We start from the raw sequence: 22718 nt of genomic DNA, 5'->3' as shown, positions 1-22718 counted from the left end.
TTTCCATGGTGCTCCTTAGATCTTGTGAAATTTGACTCCGTAGAGTACTAAGAAAATAAAATACTTTCCCATCTTAAGGTCTTAGAGCTTGAGAGAAATAAGATCTGTTTCACCAGGTGAATGAATGACTGTAGGATTTTTGTAAACACAGGATGTGTCTAGTAATTTGTCAAGCCTGATTTTTTTTAAGTTCCATAGGAGCCGTGTCTTAGCAGCCTCCTCATCTTGCTTGCTCAGCACCTCAGGTTTTGTTCAGTTAGGGATGATAATATCCAGGTGTCTTACAGCCCTTTTCAGTGAGATGGCAAGCACCTCTGCTGCCCTAGGCTAGTGCTTTTGGGGAGTTTGAAATGAAGGGCATTGGTGGGATTTGGATGGCTTTCATGGAGATAGGAATGTTTCTACAGAATTTTCTGCCATGTCTCTTCACAGTTATCACCTGGCTTGCACTTGAATTGCAAGGATCTTATTGGAGCAATGAAAAAATGGTAATGATAAGATTTTTATGCAAGTAGGATATTAAGATATTTATAGATCAGATAGGCTGAGCTTCTACTACCCAGCAGTAGGGTTTGTCTAATATAGAATCAGCCAGCTTTTTATTTAACATTTTTATGTTAAAATATTTTAATCTCACCAAAATTTTTCTAACTGTCGTCAAACTGGGAAGTATTCCAGCTGCATCTGAGTGTTTTTGATAACTGGCAGTGAATTTTCTAGTTCACAAAACAAAGCCTGAGTCTCTTGACTCTCCTCTGTACAAAGTTAACTTCTCTTCAGCTGCATGGTTTAGGTTCCCTGAGTCACTGAACTGTAATTGGTGACTGCCCTCAGCCTTACCCTATTTTTATTTCCCTTCATCCTCTTGATACTCTACAGCCTCCTTCCCATGCCTTGGTAGAAGTTGCTGGGCTTTGAGGGCCTTTGTTCTGTTTGCTTTGTTTATTTATCCTAGAACTCCTTTTTTGATGCATTTAGCAGTGAACACAGCACTAATGTTCTGTGATTCCATCCTTTGCAAATCAGTCTGGAGGGCAGAGGATGTTCTGTCTCCTGAGTCCCCTTTGGCTGCCTCTCTGATTGAAGCAGAGTCCAAAAACTGCATGTGTTTTGTTTTCCAAGCCTTGCTGTGTGCCAAAGCCAGTGTGTAAGCACATTCTCTGTCTGGAACTAGGAATTGTAGACATTTTTATGGAGGGTTGCTACTTAAACCATCTTTTTTCTCACCATTTTTATTAATGGAAGGGTGAGATCTTGTGTTAGTACTGAAATACAAGACTGGAAGCCTAGGAAGAAGCATAGGAAGAAATTCCTATGTCCTGATCCCAGATCTGATGGGAACACATGTGGTTGTGTAGGGTAAGCTCTTTCCTGCCCCTTTTACGAATGAGATGGCAGTACACTTAACATTTGGATACTAATCTAGTTTCCCAACAAGCCTGTCTGTTCTTCCTGTGTGAGCAGAGCTCAAGGGAGCCCCTAAACTTCCCAGCTGAAGGCCCAGCACAGAGATGTTGTACCTTGCAAGGAGTTCTGATTGTAGGTGATCAGAGAACTACCTCTCAAAGAGGAGGTGTACTGTGGTTTTTACCAGGATTTGATCCTTTCGTACTGGAGATGAATGCTTAGCTAGCAATGCCTTGTTTGACAGTGAATAGGAAGGAAATTCTCCTATGAACAGGGTTATTCCTGGTTTGGTAAACTTGCACAAAGCTGGGGTTGTGAATGGAGAGGGAGAGACAAGGCAAACAAGCCTTTCAAAATGGACTGAAAAACACTTGACCATGTGCCAGCTGTCGCATTTGACCCGCGGTGTTTTGTTTTCTTGCTTTCTGGAATAGCAAACACTTGTGCTAGTTCATCACACTAAATCTCTTTCTCTCTCTTACCCTCCTTCCCAGCTCTTACAAACCCCCTGCAGCTCCTTGCAGCCCAGGCCAGCTCGTCCACTCCTGTTGTAGTCAGCCGGGTCTGCGAGACGGGGACCGAGGAGACGGCAGCAGCCTCTTCCAGTGAACCTGAAGTGAAAAGACCCCGGATAGAAGAGCCCAGTGGAGCAGTCCCAGCCCAGACTGGAGTCATCACATCTGCAATGCCACAAGGACAGGCAACCAGTGAATGAAGAACCGGTGGGAGGAGCTGGAGTGATGTGGGGTGGGCATGGGATGGCAGGAATCCTAAAGCAGCTTTCACAGGAAACAAACCACAACTGTAACAGCTCAAAACATAGCTGATATACAGCTCCTTTAAAGTCAGATTTTTAAATGGGAGGACAACAGCTGTTAGAGTCACAAGGTGCCAAAAAGAATGGAAAACTCCTCCCAAGAACCCATATCTGGAACTCTGTTCTGTCTTTACCTATGGGATATTTTTTCCTTTGTTTTTTTTCCTTTTTTTTTTTAAAAAAGATTCAAAAAAATTACAGACAACTGATTGTATGACTGCTGGGATATTTTTAACTGTCTTTTCCCCTTTTGGCTCCAAGGGGATGGGATTTGCAGTGCAGCATCTAAAGGAATGTAATACAAATACAGTCTGCTCCCTGGAAAGAAAACTCCTCACGTTCTATGCCTTAATATCACGCTTCTGAGAGCTTTGAACCATAGGACCATTTCAATAAGGTCACCTAAGGCAATCAAATGCTGAAAGATGGGTGCAGTATCTCACAACAACATTAAAGAAACATGGTACCAAGCTTAAAGAAAAAGGCAAATGATTCTGTTTTTTTAAAACAGAAAAATTCTGAATATGAATGCTTATTTATGTGGGGATTCAGGAGGAAGAGTTACAGGGCTCAGCCACCTGGATTTCCAGATGCAATTTCTCTCCATTCCCTCTGAGGGAGAATAAGATGACAGAGGAACTGTATTAACTTGGTTCCTGTAAAGATATTAAAACCACAAAGGGGTTTGTACCTTCACTGATTTCTTACAATTATTCATCACTTGCTTTGGACAACAGCCAAAACATCTTGATGCCTGAGGATCACATTGGGGAAGGGTGTCTCCGCAGGCTCTGTGTGCATTTGATTGATCACATCTTGTGCTGGAGCTTTGGTTCACAATAGCACTGTAGGTGAAGGCATGGCCACTGTCTCTGTGAACTTGAGAAAATATTGGTTGGTCTTCTGCACTGAAAGCAGTCTCCTTCACCTCCCGTTGGTGGTGTGGTCCTCAGCTCCATGGCCAATGGTGAGGAAGCCAGGGCCGGGTAGGAGGCTGTCCTGCCCCTCTGCCATGGCAAACAGCAAAGCTCCTGTGTTACTCTTCGGAGAGGGAAGTTGAGAGCTGGGATGAGAGGTAGCAGAAGTCATACAGTGTTTCATACAAATTCTGTAAGGGTGTAGAGACCAAGGCAAAAGACTTCCCTTTTATTTTATGGCAAAAGCCACTGGAGGTCTTAAACAATTTTTCCCAAAGGAATTTGGGGGTTTCCTTTCATCACTTGGCTCCCTCTCCCATCTCTCCTGCCTTGAGAACCTTCACCAGTGGGAGGAGGCTTTTACTCCAGCTGTATTCCAGGCTCCTCATGTAGTACAAGGATGTCTTATCAGGAAAGCAGATTTGACTCACTTCAGCCATGTGGAACAGTGGGTGCATGTGATACCTTGTGACCGGCAAAGAAATCAACCCCTGCCTGTAGCCTCCAGCAAACCCCTTTGGTTTTATACCCATTTGCAGTCCCCTTGGCTAACATGTCTTCTGGCAGCACAGCAGAGATCTTTTAATTCAACGAGTGTTACGGCTTTGGTAATGGCAAAAGAGACTTAAGAGGGGTGGGCTGTACCTCTGGTAGGTTATCCCCCATCTGTACTGATTTGTTGTCCAGTTGCTGTCCTGTGCGGTCTGACAGTGCTATCACAGAGCAGAGAGGCAAACCCACTGCAGGAAAACATTGCAAAAAGCTTTCCCCAGTGTGCAGTAAATGCTACTGTCAGCATGTCCCTAGGGATTAGGGGGTAAGGCACAACCCATCAGTGTCTGCTGGAATCCGGGGAGGGGGAGGAAATCCATAAGGTAACAGCTGGCATCACTTGTTCCCTTCTAAGTTTCCTTTGTCTTTGCCAAATCCTATTCAATAGCCAAGTCCCACTGCTTGAATAAAACCCAGACATGTTTTATTCTCAAGTCCCTTGTTTGGTGAGAAATATTTCTAAGAGAAGGAAAGAATTTCTCGGTCTCGTGATTTGCGGTTGCTTTCTGTGGATAGAGGCACATTAAATATTCAGGGCAGATCATTTATCTCAGCCTGGCTTTCAGAATTTAGGTGTGTGCCTTAAGTGACAAGTTGTTAGATTGGATTTTAGTGCTTTAAAATGGTTTTGTGAAGGAGGATTGTTACAGACGACAAGGTAATTGAAGCAGGCTGGCCTCCAGCTGCCCCTTCTCTCTAGGTGTGGCATAGCGGAAAAGCACATGGATTAGCTCTGTTTTCTGTAGCCTTTCCAAAGTCAGAACTCAATAAAATGAACTTCAAGGAAGAATGCACAAGTGAGAGTGCAGCACAGTTTTATCTGTGATTAATCATTACTTTTGGGTGACTGCTGGTTTAGATACAGGCACGCCTCTGAAACAGCCCCAGGGCTCGGGAGCTTTCCGGAAGCACAGGAGTCCTTGGGTTTCCAGAATGTTGTGTGAGTCAGAGCAAGATGAAAAAACAACAGAATACTGTTCAGGATGTGGTGTTCAGCTGCCAAAGTCCTGCAGATTTTTCTTCGCTGCTGCTTTTCTCTGGGAGAGTCTAAATAATTAGGCCCTGAACTTCTGTAAACTAGTCCAGCACTGTAGAAATACATCAGCTGAATTCAGTGTTTTCATCCACCAGCTGCTGCTTTGTAGATACCTCTTGAAAGTCCATCCTCGGGTTGCATGTGTAGATTTGCCTCCTAAGTATTTAGAACAGAATAACACTTTCTTCCTTTTGTGGCTCACGCTGCCTGCTGGTTCAAGTGGGAGTTGAGGATAAGCAAATATCTTTGTTCTGTTCCCCCTTTCTGCTTGACATGTCTGGAACTTGTCAGTTCATCCTGTCAGGGGGTTTTTACTTTATCATTCTGCTGCATCCCCCTGCTACTGTAAGAAACAGCCATACCACTTGCAGATAGTTTTGTAGATTTTCCTAAACATTGCCTAATACTGGATAAAATAACTGTTCCTGCTAAATCCTTTTGAGAGCAGTGGAAAAATGTGGTCGTCATCTGGAACTTGTGAGATGGAGACCTCTTGTTTCAGGCCTCCAGATTAATTCTTTCATCACACTGCTCAGTCTGGAAGACAGCACCATTCTTTTTACATACCAATCCCGATTCCCTGGGCTGCAGAGGAATGAAAATTAATGTGATGGTGGAATTGAGTCTTCAACTAGAAAGAAAATGTTTACCTTAATGGTTCTGTGCAGTACCCAGATTATTTTGAATTGATCGTCCAGCTTGGTTTTTGTCTAAAAAGTTGCATCTCATCCTCAATTAATTATATTAACTGAGGAAGGTTTGAGGGGAAGAGAAGGAGGAGGCTTTACTTCATCTTCTGCTGTGTGTATAACAAAGGTCAAGGCACATTAAATATTTAAACTGCAATAACTTAGACCTGGGGAAACTGTAAAACCAAGTTCTTAATGTGTGAATTCACTTTTCACCATTCCCTATTGATTTCTTTTCACCTTAGGCAATGACATTGACTAGTTTTACTTTGATCACAGTTAGTTTATAGCAACTTTTGTTGCCCCAGTTTACAAGAGCTGAATGCAGTTGTTCTTGGTTTTATTCCACTGGAATTCCTTAGTTGTTGTTCATCTTGACCTTGGCTCTTGTGATACAGAAAGCTTTTTACAGTAAGATCAATTTAATCTGATTTAGTGATAACACAACACAGTGCTGAGCACAAAATTGAAGTTCATGATTAGCTCATATATTCTTTTCAGCTCTTTTTCCTTCCCATATTCTTCCCTCCCCCACACCATTTACGCTGTCCCCTGTAGCATATCCAGTCATTTTTATCCACTGACACGAGCAGCACCTTGCATTAAGCTCTGCCCAAGGACTCAAGGATGAAAATACCTGTGGAATACATGTTGCTCCAGAGCAGCTTGAGAAAGGTCAGTTTGGTCACCCTGTATTAATTCTCATTCTGTGTTTTAGACGTGTTATTGTTGGGCAGAGCTTATTCAGAAGTGTGTTTTCAGAGACATATTAAAGCTTTGTAAGAGGAAAGAAATGGTTAAATAACAGCAGAAGCCTTTACAGTTCTTCTGCAATCAATGTCATGGTCTGGCTTCAGGTTTTGGAGGGAGTAAACTTGATTTTGCATGTTTTAGAGAGCTATCTTTCCGAGTTAATTTCCACTTTTTTTTTTTTCCTCATTCTCAGTAGGGAAGTACCAGCAGTGAAATCAGACTTGGAGCACAGAAGGGTAGGGACCTGTATCAAAGCAAGTGAGAGCATCTGACCTGAGCTTTCATGCAGTGTGGTGTGGAACACTTTTCCCTGCCTGCTGGGAGTGTTAAATTGGTGTTAGAGCTTTTCATCTGTGTTAGCAGGGGGTGTTTCCAGGGAGATATTTGGTGTCACCCTGATGTGTGCAAGCATGTAAATGAATGTCAAAATGTAGGCTGAAAGGAGAAATGTTCCCCTGCTATACCTGGACTGGGGGATCTTGGATGACGAGGATTTAACCTAGCAATGGTTCTGTACCTTTCCACAGAGAATCCACTCTCACCACCCATGAGGTGAAAACTTCTCAGCAATTTAAGAATTTCCCACACTGCTGCATGTGTTTGTTGCCTCTCAAAAGAGCCTAGCTCTGCCTTCTCTGCGTCTTCCAAGTAGGTAGTTGAAGATTCCAGTAAGATTTTCCCCATTTGCTTCCTTGAGGCTGAACCAACCTGATTGTCCTGGTCTCTTCTTGTACATGACGTGCTCAGGCTCCAGGGCATCAGGTGGAATTGCTGCAGGTCACTGTGGGTCTTGTACTGGGGAGCCCAAAAGCAGGCACAGTTCTACAGACATAATCTGAAAAATGTTGGATGGATTGGAATCCCTTTTCTTAGCCTGATAGCTACACTTTGGCTTGTACAGCCCAGTACCTGTTTGGGCTCTTGCTGCAAGAAAAGTGTCAGTGTAAGAAATGAGTCACAAAGTGAACTGGAAATGCTCTGGATTGCATTTGTACATATACAACCATCTTGTCCCTCTCTTTCAAGGAGCAGTGCCAGCTTGGGTCTTGGAGCTTTTTTAGCAGAAGGCAGCGCTGAAGGATCCTGATCACCTCCCAGTGTCTGTGCTTTACCTTATCAAATGATAGTTTAAATCTGATGGGGAACTTGCCTTGAGTTTCTACCCTGATGCAAAATCTTTGAGGTTTTTTAAGTCCTGCTGCTAATAATTTGGACTCGGGCATTAAAAATGAACCTCTAATGGAACAGGACTTGCTTCATCATTTTGCCCTGGCTGCACACTCAGTTTTTGAGTTTGTAAATGCCCTCCTGCAGCAAATGATCTGTCTTCTCTTGCCAGCCAGTCTCTTGGGCAGCTCCTATTTCTGCTCCTCATCAGTTTTCCCCCCCCTCTATTTGTAGTTATTTCTGTCAACTCCAGAGTCCTTTAATCCAACTCCTAATTTAATTCCATTGCTTGAAGGTCTGCATCTGGCGAGGATCTCTGTGTTAGGCTGCAGTTTTACAACAGATTGTTCAGTCATGTAACTTTTTGTTTCCTTCTGGGTGAAAAATTACGCCAAAGCTGCTACTACTATAGCATACACTACTGCTGGAAAGTGTAGCTTCCAATGGAGCCAGCTGTGCTGCAGAAAACAGTTACACTACAAGGTCATCTGGATTGCTGGAACTGATGGGGTTGGGAAGTGATGCCTTCTTGCATTTTGATCTGCACCTGACCAAAACAGAGCTGGAGCATCTCTGTGGGCGGCTGCCCGGAGCTGTGTGGCTGTGATTAGTGGGATCAGCATCTCTCTCTGCTGGGTGTGTTACTCGCAGGGCAGTGCATGTGTTTGTGCACACAGGTGGGGATATATGCACATACAGTAATCAGCAATGGGAATTAGCTGGCTGTGAGGGTGGGCTTTCCCTGTTAGGGTGTCTTTCATGGGGCAGTAATACACCAGGGAGCATTGTACTTTGGCCCGAGCAAGACATTTGGAAAAATACTTGGTTTTCTTGGAGCACTATATTTAAATTCCAAATTTTTAATCAACTTTTGACCTTTGTATTTATATGTTCAGAAAATTCTTTTGATACCTTTTCAATTTACCAACACTGAATTAAAACCTTTCAGAATGTATGGCTGGTCCTCTCCTTACGTGTCACTTTAAGTTTCAGAGCCTGAGGGTAGTTGTGCCAAATCTACCCCTTTGCTCTCAAGATAGAAAAAAAAAAACATTGACAATTCATGGGTGGCAGCTAAGGAAGAAACCCTTTAAATATTTTTTTTCAGAGGATATTAAATTAGATCTGTGTAAACATAAAATTTATATTTATTAATGTGGGTGGGTGGGTGGGTGGGTGTGTGAGTGTGTGTCAGTATAGATATATAAATGGTCCATGACTATTTCTTTCTCTTAAATGGTACTTACACAGACTTTTATACAGTATGTTGGTAAATTCCTGCACCAGGCACTGATTCTAGAAGAACAACGTACCTGTTTTTGTAACTAATGTGAGCAGCCAGTGGAAGCAGCTTTACTTCAGTGATTGCTTTCATTCCTCTTGCAGAGCAGAAGAGACAACTTGGTACTTGCATTTTCCTTGTGTAGGAGCCCTGCTTCTGGCTTTGTTGTGCTTTCAGCCATCCCAGTCCGTGCTGCTTTTCTGGCAAGAAAATCCCCCAGATGGCACTAATGAAAGCTGGAATCCTTTCTTGTCTCCAATTATCTGTAGTTGTGGTGTTGGGGAGTTCTTTACAGATTCTGCTCTGTAAGTAATGGGACCTTATTTCTAACAGAGGAAATTTATGGCAGGTCCATGAGGATACTGTAAGGCTGAGGAATTCCTCCCTGCCAGGTGGCTGAGCTAGCACTGGGGCACTATGAAATAGTTTCTTTTCCTCTGTGGTGAGATTATTTTCCTTTTATCGTGCTTCTGTCTCTTTGTGAGGTGAGGTGTGTGTATATCCCCTTAAAAACAAACACCGAAGAGTTTTTCTAATGTTCCCATTCACAGGGAGTACATTTTACCAAACTGGCCAAATTTCATTCCACAAGGATCACTAAATTCACAGAAGGGTGTATCTTGACCCACTTGGATCTTTTGGGAATTATTCTTAAAAGCAGGTGATAGTTGGCTTCCTAATTCCTAATTGCTGTTGCAGAAGTTCCTTTCTCGGTGAGGACCTGAGTTAAGGCTTCACCTCGGTGATCACTGGCTGGTCATGGGGCTTCAGTACTTAAGGGAGAACATGGCTGGTGGTAGGATGAGTAACAGGAATGGGAGCAGTGAAAGGAGGCAGCTTTCCTTCTCAGCAGAAAACAGCCCTTGTGAAAACCAGATTTCCCCTGATATTTGGTTATTCCTTGTGTCTGCTGCCAAGTTAAGTGATGCCCCTTTGCTGTGATCTCCACCTCTCTGTCCTGCTTCTACCCCGCCTCAGTTTGACTTCAAGCAGTCTGAGACAAAGCCTTCCTTAAAGCTAAGGGCAACAGTGAGGAGAAATGTCTGTTAGCTGAAGAAAAATGAGATTTAAATGGAGCAGAAAAAGCGAGATTTCCTTCTGTTTCACTGTCTTGCTGCTAAAAGTCTGGTGCAGAACATCCTGATGTTCTGCTGATTTATATGCTGCTCTTGGGAGGTGGGCAGGCTGCTAAGTAGGCAGGTTGGCTCTGTAGCAGTTGAATTACTGTAAACCTAAACTTGCTTAATCTCTCCTGGTTTTTTCTCCCTCAAATGGGTTTGAAGTAGAGGGAACCAGACTATTGTTTTTAAAATCTTTTTGCTTTAATAGAAGACAGAATGTAAAGAAAAAAGAAAGGCTCATTGAAATGTACTGATACAGAAAATGGCTTTAAAATACAAAAATCTTACAAGACCATATATTGTCTTGTGTTCTGGACATACCTTGTCCAGCCTGCCAGCCAACCTCCACATAGCCAAAAAGAGCATTTTAAGAGTCTGTAGCTATCCAAAGGACTGTTATCCAAAGGACTGTTAAAAGCTGTTTAGGAATAAATCAAAAGCTGTGCGTGAGCCATGGGTGGTAAAGCTGGAAATTCAGATCCAACTCTGAATAATTGCTCTAAAAAACAAATCCAGAAAAATCTGACTCTCCCCCTGTTCTGCAGATGCACATTCCCACCGAGTCCCCAGGGGAAGGCTGAGAGGAGAACCTGAAATACCTCAATGGCTTGACAGAAGGGTTTGCTACAGAGACCTGGGCCAGCCTTACCCCTTTCACCTCGGTTTGGCACTTATTTTAAAAATGGTGATGGAAGGGGCAACTAAAGCCATGCTTGCATTTCAGTTCCTGGTGTTACCTGTGCAAGACACCTCCAGCCAGATGTTCTGGGGTTTGTGGGGGTTTTTTTCTACAGCTGATATCAAAAGTATTTTTTGTGACTTGTTTTCGTTATCAGTGCTTTTTACAAAGCAGGTGTGTATCCCAAGGGGGAAGCTCCAGCTGGGGCAATGGATGTGAAGTTCCCCTTCTTTCTCTGGCTGTGTTGCAGCACTGCTCCTGTGAGATGCTCAACTGCACAGCCAGACCGTGGCTCCCACGAGGGTGGGATCCTGCATCCAAGGAGCAGGACCTGCATTTCCACATCAAATGGGATACAGTGGTTTTGTTTGCTTGTTTGTTTTTTTTTTTTTTAATATGGAGCCATACATTTTTTTAAGTAATTTGAGATCTGAATGTGATTTCTAATGTATCGAGAACGTTAATATTTTAAAGCTATAACAAAGTTTTAAATTTCTACTTTTTTTTTTTTTCATTTATTTTAACTGTTCTGTTACCTTAATTTGATGTATGTGGTTGGGGAATGTTGCTTCTCCTCTTAGCATTTGTTTCTATAACCAGAAATAAAATTATATATGAAAGAGAAAATGCCCTGAAATTGCTTTGCTGCTTTGGGGTGACAGACCTGAATCTTTCCAGTGTAGTATCATAGTGAGGTTTGAGTTTCCTGCAGCAGTTTGGGTTGTTCTCACAGTGTAAGGGGACAGTGTGTTTGATATTTTTTCCTTTTATTTTATGTAGGAAGTAAGTATTTATCTGCACACCTTCCACTGTTCCAGAGTTCACAGACTTTTGATCCCTTGGCAGTTATTTGGGCAGCTGTTGACTCGCAGCAGAGTGAACATAATGTACGTGTGTTTGAGATCTGTAATGTTTCCCCTGGGAGTTATAAACTATTCCTCCAGCTCCAGCTTTTGTCGTGAAGTGAAACATTGTTATTTTGAAAGAAACTATTTCAGTGTATTCCCCTGTAACTCATAATAATGGTTTCATTGAAGCATATGAGGTCAGAAAACATCTACCTTATAGTTGGGGTTTTCCTTCCTTGTCCTCCTAATGCAGCTACAATTTAAGTTCTGGGTTTATTTTCACTAAACATTCTGAGCTCCAAAGTTAAATAGGAGTATCTTTTAAGACCTCAGTTGACATAAAGTAGCTGTAATTCATAGAATCACAGTATGATTTGGGTTGGAAGGGATCTTAAAAATTATCCAGTCCCACCCCCTGCCATGGGCAGGGACACCTCCCACTAGGCCAGGTTGCCCCAAGCCCTGTCCAACCTGGCCTTGGACACTTCCAGGGATGGGGCAGCCACAGCTTCTCTGGGCAACCTGTGCCAGGGCCTCCCCACCCTCACAGGGAAGAATTTCTTCCCAATATCCTATCTAACCCTGCCCTCTTTCAGTTTGAAGCTGTTCCCCCTTGTCCTGCCCCATGTACAAAGTTTCTCTCCATCTTTCTTGTATTCACTCTTTAGGCACTGGAAGGATTTTTTTTTTTTTTTAATTGACTAACTAAGTAAAAAATAATAACATAGTACACAGTGAGCAAAGATGTTCAGCAGAGCCGTTTTTCAGGAGCATCTTCTAATATTGTCCTGTCTTTGGTTCCCCATGTGCATCGGGTGTATTTTCTGACCCAGCCAGGAGAAAGGGTGCATAGAAAACACTGAATGCTCCTGCTTGCTCTCCTCTACTCCAGCTCTGACTGTTCCAGCTGAGGTGACGGATGCTGCTGGTCTTCCCAGGGCAAAGGGGAGCTGCTGCTCTGTTGGCTAATTGCCCAGGAACGCTGTTAATGAACTCTAATGCCTGGAGGGTGCAGGGCAGGGAAGTACCCAAGGGCAAAGTGCCAGCCTTTCCTCCCCTGACACCTCCTCCTCCTCCCATGGGGATGCTCAGCATGGTGGTGAGAGCTTCTGCCTCGTTCACTGTCAGGAGAGACGAGACCGATGGGGAAATACTAATGGATTTTTAACCTTTTGGAAGTGCTGGAGACCCACTGGAGCAGCTGCTGGAGCAGCTATTTTTAACATCTCCTGCCAGTTTTGGAAAACACTGTTTTGTGAACAGGTTGCAAGAAAGGCTGATGTGATACCGTTTACTATCACACTCTTAGAAAACCCATCTCTGGCATCTCTCTGCCATGTGATGATGTTTTCCATAGATCTGAGCCCCCAGAGCTGTTCCCCTTCATGCCGTGCAGGATGACCTCGGAACCAAGCCTCTCCTCTGACTCCTGAGGTGGAGAATAACAGCAGCAGCACCTCGAAGTAGTCCACGATCTGCAATGGAGATAATTTTGGCATTACCCCTCCTATGTGCGGGCAGGACGCGGCCCAGCGCCGCCGGGCGGAACCTTCGTGCAGCAGCCGCCGCGTCCCCCCGGAGGCGGCCCCCGGCGTACCGGCCGGTCATGGGGGGCCGCTTTGGGCGCGCACCGGGGCGCGGGGCCGTGCGGAGGGTGCGGGATGTTCTCGGCGGCCGCCGAGAGTTTCCTCAGGCAGGCGAGGTGTGCTGGGGATCCCTCGGGGGGGCCGGGGGACCGCGGCAGGGACCCCTCGGGGCCGGCCGGGGTTCTGGCGGAGCGGCCGCGCCCGGCGCTGAGGGAGCAGCCGGGCCCGGGGTGGGTGCGTAGGGGGAGTGATGGGGGCGGGAATTGCGGGTCCGGGGTCCTGACAGCCGCTGCCCCCCCCTCCCCTGGCAGGGAGATCCATGAGGAGGAGCTGCGGAGGTTCGCCGGCCGCGTGTCCGCCCTCCTGCAGGGCCCCGAGCCGGGCGCCGAGGCCGCGGAAGGGCTGCGGAGGCTGCACCTCACCGTGGCCGCCACCAAGTACCCCCGCAGGTGAGTGAGCGCTCTGTGGCTCTCTTGGTGCTCAGGGAAGCAAAGCGTTGCTTTCTTAACCACAGCAAATAAAAGGAAGGTGGTGGGTTAGTGCTTTAAAAAAAAACACCCTGTTTTTTGGAAACCCTGAGTTCGATATAAACATTAAGCCCCTCTTTGCCTCCCCCCCAAGCTAAGCACAAGGTGTCTGCCTGCTTTTGCAGTGGGAGTAACAAGTGTTGGTGTCACTGAGCTCTCCATCAAGAGGAAAAGCATTCAGAAGTGGAGATGATAAGATGACATCAGTCACTGTCGAGGGGGATCATCCCCAAGCCAAGAATACGCAGGAAATAAACATCTGAATCTTTTTTTTGCCTGGCCGTGATGCTTTGCTGTGGCTCTTGCAGGCTGGATGGCAAGTTTGTGGAGCTGTTGCAGACAGTGCTGTGCTCGCCCAAAAGCCCTGAGCAGGTTCAGGTGTTATGTGCTGCCATCCTGAGAGAGATGTCACCTTGCAATGATCTGATCCTCCGCTGTGATGAGATTCAGGATACAAAGCTCTTGAGCCTGGTATCCTCCGTCCTTCTGGCTCAGGTAAATGACCTGTCAAGTCACAAATCTTCCCTTGTCAATATGGATTTGCTTTTTGATTGTTCCCTGTTCCCGAGCTCCTCCCTGAGCTCAAGGAGGGTGAAAATCATTTGAAAGTATATAGGAAAAAGCAAAAGCATTACAATGTTCATTTAAGGAACCTCATTATTCTACTTTGCATAGGGAAAAATGGCAGCTTTTTTTTTGTGTTTGGCATTTGATAACAAAAACTGCTTAAAATTGTAACATTTAAAAACTGATGCCCTGGAAGCAAAAAGGAACCCTTTAGTGCTGGCTGCTGGAATAGATTTCAAACCAGGGCTGCTTGAACCTGGAGAGCAAAAGATTTTAGAGTGAATTTACTACTCCTTTTTATGATACTGGCTTTCACGTCCAAATATAAAAAAATATACACAGAACCTATAAAACATGTAGAGCTGTAAATGTGAATGACACTGCAAAGATCCAGATTTTCCAAGGAGAAGAAAAAATGAGGACTTTCCTGTTTTCAGAGCTACCTGGGGATTAAGCTGGAAACTTCCTTTTTTTTCCCTACTCCTTTTATTATTATTGTGCCTGTTAAAGATAAAATATTTTTCTGAAACTTCTCATTCTGAGTTTCACTGTATGTTTAGAAATGTCTCCTATGTTTCTGACACTCATTTGAGTCTTACTTAGCTAGAGGAAATGAAACAGAAACCACAAAAGTATTGCTGATGTGCTGCCTTCCAAAGCTCCTCTTGCCCAATATCCAGCCTTGAGACTGTCCTGCAGCTCCACAGTGTAAAAATATACTCAGTAACACACATAAGCAGCCCCATCATTTGGGATCTGTGAACTCACATTGCAGAAAATCTCTGTAAAATGTGCTAAAATAGCCTGTGCTGTGAGTCCTTTTTGTGTTTGACTTTTGTACTGATGCCTGATGGAAGAGATTGCATGGTGTTGGGTTCTAGCACTGGTAGATTGTCTGCCCAGCTTTACCTCTGCTTTATTTTTAAGGGAAATAAGAAGGGTGAAGTGGCTGCTGTGGGGCAGCGGGTTGTAAAAGTCCTTGAAGGAAGATTGCCCGAGGGTCAGAGTGCTCTGCTCCTCCTTCCTGTCCTGGCAAATGTCATCAATCTCTCACCAGAATCTCTAACTGAAGGTAAATTGTAGGAAGGGCTGAGATTGCCACCTGGCTGTGATCTGTGTAGTGATCAGAAGGCTTCAGTTAGAAACTGCTGTCAAAAGTGACATCTGGGCCACAAGGAAAGTGAACTTACTGGGTGAGATACATTCAAACACACAAAAATGGGGCTGGGCCTTCCAGTCAAATCCTGGATATGGATTTGTATCACAGTAACTGTGCTCTAGCTGAGGTCTCCACATGCAATAGGAGTATGAAACTGTAGCTATCCTGAAGGGCATCAACCAAAGTGAGAGGGAGAAGCAGAGATGTGCCTGTGCATCTGTCCATGAGAGGAGCAGAAACAACTAGAGATGCTCTTCATAAGAGAGGCAGGACTGTATTGGTAGTGGTGAGGGATGTACCCTGGTGAGTAAACCTAGGAGAGCACTCCAGGCTTAAAATCACGGGGATTTGTGTTGTGAGCAAGAGCCGGTTTCTGGGAGTTTCCTGTGAGGTTTGCAGAAGTCGTGCAGTGTGCAGGAGAAGCTTTGGGGAGGATGTTGGGCAGGGATGTATGGGCTGGCAGAGCAGGCAGGATTACCTGTGAGTCCTCAGGGAGGGATTTATGCCTTTGGCTGCAGAGCTGAAGCCAGACACTGCTTAAGAGAGTGACAGGTTTTTGTACCTTCCTTCTAATAGCAGCTGTAGGTGGAGACAAAGGAACAAGTACCTCTTGATTGATGTGGTAGCAGAAGTCCTTGGTTCCAGCACTCACTCCCTGACTCAGAGGTAGGATGAGGAGTACAGGGCATCCAACCCTGGCATGCCAGTTCCTTTACAGAATGCTGGATCAGAAAGACAGTGATCTAGGCTGGAGAAAAATAGGGTTAACAGGGGTATGGTGCAGAGGCTGCTTCTCTGCCCAGTCTGGCAGTGACCCTGTGACTTTCCTTGCACAGAGCAGACTGATGCTGTCAGTAGGAAGCTGGCTGACTGGCTGAGGTATGCGAGTACTCAGCAAGGAATTGTTCAGCCCTCAGGAGGTTTCTTCTCCAGTCCCAGAACCAAACAGGTGAGTGCTGAGTTGCTGTGGTCACCTCACAGGGGCGTTTGTTAGTCAGGTTTCCAGAATCATCTTCCTTTGGAAAATGGTAGCCTGGAAGTGCTGCTGTTCTTAAGCATCTTTTGTGGAGTAAGTGGTCAAGACACAGGAAAGCAAACTAGGGGGATTTATAGCTCCAGGATTTAAAAGTTCTCCTGTAGAACCAGAGCTTTAATCATAGAGTCATAGAATCAACACTGTTGGAAAAGACCTCTGGGATCATAAAGTCCAACCCTTGATCCAACGCTGCTGTGGTTCCCAGACCATGGCACTAAGTGCCACATCCAGTCTCATCTTAGAAACCTCCAGGGATGGTGAATCCACCACCTCCCTGGACAGCCCATTCCAATGTCTGATTACTTGCTCTGTAAAAAATTTCTTCCTAATATCCAACTTAAATCCTTGAAGTAGTTTTAAGGGAAGAGTCTTAGTGCCCATGTACCTCAGAGTAAAAGGTAATTGCAAATGAGGCCAGTGTCAGAGAAAGTTTGGAGTGTTTCAGCTGGGCAGAAGAACCCAGGACAGTTGGCTTTTCTCTGTCTGATATCTGCCCTCTTGCAGGACCCTAAATGAGGGCTACTTGTCTCCATGGGCTCAGTCGAGTTTTCCCTGCCTTCCCACTCAGCCTTTCCCTCAGAGTCTGACCTGCTGCATCTTTTCTCTCAGCCTGCTCCCGTCACAGAGGTGGATGGTGCCATTGCCACAGACTTCTTCACAGTGCTCTCAGTGGGCCAGCACTACACACAGGACCAGTGGCTCAACGTGCAGGCCTTCTCCATGCTGAGAAACTGGCTGCTGTTCTATGGGGGCCAGGAGGGGAAAGCCCCTAATCCAGGTATGGACTGAAGGTCTGAAGGCCAGGGTGAGTTGCAGCCCCAAAGAGGGGTGTGTGCTCTGAGATGTCATACGAGGTGGCTGTACCAGCAACCAGCAACTTCCTCTGTTTCAAAGTGAGAGTAGGTTAGATTAGATATTAGGAAGAAATTCTTCCCCGTGAGGGTGGGGAGGCCCTGGCACAGGTTGCCCTGAGAAGCTGTGGCTGCCCCGTCCCTGGAAGTGTCCAAGGACAGGTTGGATGGGGCTTGAAGGAACCTGGTATGCTGGAAGGTGTCCCTGGCAAGGGGTTGGAACTAGATGATGATCTTTAAGGTCCATTCCAACCCAAACCATTCTGTGATTCTCAGTGGCAGGAATATGAGCAAGAGTTTAGAGATCTTGGACTAGGAGCAGGGAAGCTTTTGGGAAGAGTATCACAAAGCCTGCTGACTGATCCTTAGTGAGCCTTACTCGTGGAGTTACTCATTCAGTGAGTCCCCTGCTTTCAGACAAAGCCCCATGGGTCCCTAAGAAAGAAGGGCTGGGTGGTGGGAGGCAGCATCTCCTTAGTGTTCTTGTAACATTCCCTTCTCCCCTGCCCTCCTGTTTTTCACACGGCACTGGGGACATTCAGCTCCTTTGCTGTTGCTGGGCCACTGCGTGGGTTACATCACCCATGGCATGAGCTGACACTTGTATTCTTTATTCTGTAAATGACAAACCAGGAATGGACAGGTCTGTTACATCCATGGTCTCAACTACATCCACCTCTAGTCGCCTGCTTCCCCCGAAGGAGCATCTGCGGGAAAAAGCCTTCGAGTACTGCCAGCGGCTGATTGAGCAGAGCACCCGGCGTGAGTCTTGCCATGAACCCTCCCTGGAGCTCCCCTGGCAGTGTTCTTGAAAACATTTCTGGCTCACTGCATGTTTGGGCTGGGATCTCACTCCCTGCAGTCCACAGTCAGGCTCCAGGGGTGGGACCTGCTGCAGCTGCTGGTGCAAGTCATTGACCAGCCCTGAGCTGGGGTGTTGGGAGGGATTTGGAGGCAAAGACCATGTTCTGCCTCCTCCCCTTGATTTGCAGGTGAGGCTGTGAATCTTGTTTGTCATTAGCCTGGAATTGGGATCAGGATGTCTTCCTGCCTGTCCTGAAATTGGAGTCAGTGCTCAAACTGCCAGTCCAATGTTCCTGTTTGGGCTCAAAGTGTAACTTGGACTCCTTTCTCTGGCAGGACCCCTGAAGAAAGATGACGGAGACCTGCAGAGAGCTGTAAGTACACAGAGGTGGGGCTGAAACTCTGGGAGTTGTGGATTCCCCCACTCCAGTCTGACTCTCTGCTCTCCTGCAGTGTCTCATTGAGGCAGTGACGATCATGGACATCATCTGCAAGCAGGACTCTTCCTACATGTACCGCGCTGTCTCCTTCCTGAAAATCCTGCATGGCAGGATTTGTGGGGATGCCACTTATGCCAGGGCACTACTGCCCATTGCCCAGTTCTTCCTGAACCACAGTAAGTCATCAGCTCCCACTCCCTCATCCACAATCTAGTCTTGCATACTCCAGCACAGCCTTTTGTCCTGATAGTTTGCTGGCTCCCAGAATTGGTAATTCCACCTTGGCTGTACTCTGGGATGGATGATCCCACTCCAGGAGACCCAGGAGCTGAGGGGTCCCATGCTCTTTAGAAAAACGTAACCCAGATCTAGCTTAGCCCCTGGAGCCAGTGTTGGCAGGGCTGCTGGGTGGGCTGTGCTCAGCAGTGTGCTGTGTCCTCCCAGGCAAACTGGCAGCTGTGGATTCGGATGCAATCTACAAACACTTGTTCACTGATATCCCGGCCCAGCTCTTCCACAACCCATCACTGGCCTTCGAATTTGTCCAGTTCTGCAAAGACAACAGCCAGCTCTTCACGGACACCTCCAGCATATTCAGGCAGAGCTTCCCAAATCTCTTCAAGGTACAGCTTGCTGGAGCAGCAGAGGGGAGAGCCTGCTTCACATTCCTTTCTGTGCCCCAGAACTTCCTGTTTGCACCCCAGAGCCCTCCAAGTGCCTCCATGGCAGTGCCAGGGAGAGCACAGGCAAGAAGGACTGTTATAGAGTTTTAAAGAGGGAAGAGGGTTCTGGGTGTGTTTAGCACTGCCAGGAGGGGAGAGTCTGTGTTAACAGGACTGCCAGTGGGTTGGGAAGCACAGTGAACACAGAACACAGCACTTTGTTCCTGGAAAAGTTTAGTAAGTTGCAGCTTACCAGCCACTGAAGCAGCTGCCAGAGGCCTGTGCTGAGCTTCCAGCAGCCTCCTGGGTTTTGACCAAACCCTCAGATTTCTCTGGTTTTGCTTTTCAGAAGTGGTTTTCCATTCCCCATCCCTTCTGTCACAGCATGGAATTGTCTGGGTGTGTTGTGGGGTAGCTGGGATAGTGCAGCAGTTTTTGCTTGTTCCTTGCAGTTCCTGGCATGGAACAGCCCACCTCTTATCTCAGAGTTTGTGGACCTTCTCCCATTTCTGCTGGATGCAGGCACAGCCATTGAGATCTTCCATTTGCTGCTTGACCTGCCCTGTCTGACAGCAGCTCTGGACATCCAGCTCAGGTAATGCACCTTCCCTTCCTCTCACTTGCTCATCAGTGTCTTGACATTGACCACAGCCCAGTACACTCTTCTCTGAGCCCCAGCTTTCCTCTGGCTGCTGCTGTCACAGATCTACAGTCAGGTTAAGACAAAGCTGGACTGTCTCTGGGGCTCAGGGAGCTGTTGTTATTCCCCTCTCCCTGTCCAGCTCCAAATAGTTGCCACATGCTGGGTCTGCCATGAGCCAGCACCTCAGCACAGAGGTGGGGGCTACCTGATCTTCCCTCCCTGCTCTTACCCCCCTTTTCTGGCTTTGTTCCCCTGAAGGCATACAGACGTTTCTTCCTGAGGTCATTAGGAACTGTGAGTCTCCAGGAAGATGAAATAGGACTGGAACTGGCTGTACCTCTGCTCTTCCTTGTCCTCCCAACATCAACAGTTCTGTCTGGAGTGCTTAGAAAAGAGAGACATCCAAGAGGCAGATGTTGGTGGGCTTGGGTGACTGAGGGTGCAGAGTGCTGTTTTGCCCTTTCCCAGGAGTGATATAGAAGCAAGTCTGGAACTGTTGCCTGAGCATGGGGAGGGTCTGAGCTCATAATTTTCTGTCATACTGATTGTCTTCCGGAGGGCCTGGACTAACCAACTTGCTGTCACTGGTTCAGTGTTCAGTGTTCATGATTCCAGCTGTGTCCTGGACTGTTCTCATAATGCATCATGTTCTCTATGTGTTTCCTGCCAGGGCAGCTGCTCTTCCTACCTCTGAGAAGGCCACAAGTGACCCAGCTGTGAAACCAGCCACCTGCCTGGAAGCCTTTCGTCATCCCCTCTACAAGAGCACATTCCAATATCTTCTCCGCACCAAATCTGCTCCTGAGGACACCCCAGAGAGGTGGGAGCCTGCCACCAGGGTGTGGTTCAGCCATTCAGCTCTGGGAGGCAGCACTGGGATTACTGGGAAAGGCACAGTCACTCTGGGGCTGGGGCGAGGTGGATTTCCCTGTGTCAGCTTTGCCGGCACTCAGAGGCCATGTGGGGGATAGGGAAGGGCAGTCAGGAGAGTAGCTGGGAACAAGCCTTCAGCAGTAACTCTTCTCTTGCCCACAGTCTGATTCCACTTCGGCAGCTACTGGGATCCCTGGCTGGCAACCCAAGGGTGGTGCAGTGTGCAGAGACTGTCCCTGTCCTATTGGAGCTCTTTTTCAGGGTGGTGGCAGAGGTATGTCCTTTTGGGGGAGGTTGGCTCCCACTTGTGCCACAGGGGTCTCTTGTTGTGTGAAAAGCAGTTGAAGAAGCAAAATAGTTAAGACGCTGCAGCTTCAAGAGAGGGGTGCACTAGGGGAGGGTGGGTTTAATACTGGCATGAACCAGCACTGAGCTGGCCACTTCATGCAGAGAAGCAGAAAAGCTCCATGATGCAGTGTCAGGTTCACTCTGTGCTCTCAGCCAGCTGTAAAGGAGAGGGCTGAGAGCAGAGTGCCTGATAGCTGCTTTCTGCACTGCTACCCCCCTGCAAGATCAGGCAGTTTCTCTGCCAGCTGTCTGATGTGGCTGGTTAGTTTGGGGTTTGGTTGCTGAAAGCCACTTGTTTCAGCCCTTGCTGAAACAAGGGCTGTTTTTCAGTCTGCAGATGGGTCTCTGATAAACCAGCTGGTGGTGCTGCTGCTGCAGAGGAGCGACCAGCTCTACGAGATCCCAACGTTCAAAGATGACGTGTACAGGTGAGAGGGGACAGAAGGCCCAGCCAAGCTCCCAGCCCTTCCACTGGCTGCAGCCTGGCATCCCAGAGCAGCCCAGGAGCCTTTTCAGTTGTGGCCCAGTCCTTGCTGTGACACACCTTTGGAGGGTGAAAAATAGGAACACCCTGAGGGTACAGCACTGTGCCAGTGGCTGGGTGCTGCCAGCCCCTCCTCGGATGGGTGATGACCACCTTGCCCGTGGTCTGAGCTCTGCCCTTCTCTCTGCTCCAGGGTGCTGAGCTCACAGCTGGCCATGCTCTGCAAGCTACACCCTGCGCTCGTCGTGGAACTGTCCACAGAGATTCTGGAGTTCTCAGGAGCAGTCAGCAACATCCAGAGCAAGGAGCCCATCTTCACCCACGTGGTGAGCGGGGCCTGTCTGCGTCTGCCACAGGCTGCTCCAACTGTGGTGCAATCTGGCGGTCACCTTCCCTTTCCTCTCCTAGAGCATTAGCGAACCTGATTTTCTATTCCCTAAAAATTACTTGATTCCCTCTCCTTGTGCTTGCCCTGAGCACATCTGCCTTTGCCCCAGGTCTGGGCTGTCGGGGAGTACCTGTCAGTGTCCTATGACAAGCGCTGCACTGTGGAGCAGATCACACGGTTCTTTGAGACCCTGGAGGCCGTGCTGTTTGAGATCACCCAGCTCCGGCCACTGGCCAGCACCCCCAGCTGTGCCCCCCGTGCCATCAGTGTCCTCATGGCCACCTTGACCAAGCTGGCAGCCCGCAGCCAGGACTTGATCCCCAGGTGAGGACGGATGGTGGGGATTGGCAAAGGGTTGAAACATGCAGATCTCATGAGTCCAAACATGGGTTTGCTAATGATGAATGACCAAATTTGTCGACTGATGGAACCTGATACTGAAACAGGACAGAGAAGATAAGCTGTGGAGGGGCACAGTTTGGGGAAGTGGGATTCATCTGCTGACTAATGCTCTGTCACCTGATGTTCAATTGCACTAGTCTGTGGGCGTTCACAGGCTTAAGTAGTGAGCTGGCTGGGTGTAAAGGTCCTGCCAGCTGATGTCTGCATCCTCCTCTCCTGCAGAGTGTCCATGTTCCTGTCCAAGATGAGGACATTTGTGCAGAGCCCTGCTGTCACCTCTGTTTACTGCGAGGAGGACCTTGAGGAGATCCTTATTCGGGCAACTGAGCTCATGAACCTGCTGAAGATGCCCAGCGTGGCTCAGTTTGTGTTCAACCCCCCCATGGATGCGGCCAGCACACGGCTTCAGAGAGAGGTGAATGACTCCCTTCCTTTGGCCCTGAGGATGGTCACCCATCTCCTGGAGCCAGCTCCTGGCTGCACGCCAGTGTGAGGGCAGGAGATTTGTGGAGTAACTCACTGGACACTGCTGATACTCAAGGCTGATCTTAACTGGAAATGAGGAACAAATGTTTGCAAATGAAACAGAAAACAGGAATAAGTAGAGCTGAGGCTGCTCTTCTGCTCTGAGGTTCTTTGTATTTCTGTGTCCCAGCGTCTGTTCCTTTTTTATCTCCTAA

General features: G+C 47.2%; 2 protein-coding genes across 2 annotated transcripts in view; both read left to right on the top strand.

Moving 5' to 3' along the window:
* FOXK1 (forkhead box K1) overlaps positions 1–8293 on the top strand; it is a 53756-nt gene extending 45463 nt beyond the window's left edge. Inside the window, exon 9 of the mRNA XM_027713207.2 lies at positions 1902–8293. Coding sequence (XP_027569008.1) covers positions 1902–2122 — 221 coding nt within the window. The 3' untranslated portion in view covers positions 2123–8293. The remainder of the gene's footprint in view (positions 1–1901) is intronic.
* Positions 8294–12863: 4570 nt separating this feature from the next.
* On the top strand, positions 12864–22679 carry AP5Z1 (adaptor related protein complex 5 subunit zeta 1). Its single transcript, XM_027713203.2, has 17 exons — positions 12864–12970; positions 13166–13303; positions 13690–13876; positions 14876–15020; positions 15944–16056; positions 16753–16921; positions 17628–17756; positions 18135–18172; positions 18252–18414; positions 18683–18861; positions 19353–19495; positions 20214–20363; positions 20579–20690; positions 21095–21192; positions 21442–21574; positions 21746–21960; positions 22261–22679. Exons 1-17 carry the CDS (start codon positions 12930–12932, stop codon positions 22529–22531), a joined length of 2424 nt encoding a protein of 807 aa, XP_027569004.1. The 5' UTR covers positions 12864–12929; the 3' UTR covers positions 22532–22679.
* The last annotated feature ends 39 nt before the right edge of the window (positions 22680–22718 follow it).

Source organism: Pipra filicauda, unplaced genomic scaffold, assembly GCF_003945595.2.
Source record: "Pipra filicauda isolate LSUMZ 115617 unplaced genomic scaffold, ASM394559v2 scaffold226_size1812527_pilon, whole genome shotgun sequence".
Lineage (NCBI taxonomy): Eukaryota > Metazoa > Chordata > Aves > Passeriformes > Pipridae > Pipra > Pipra filicauda.
Note: the sequence above shows the minus strand (reverse complement) of the source record. Positions and strands in the feature narration are given on the sequence as shown.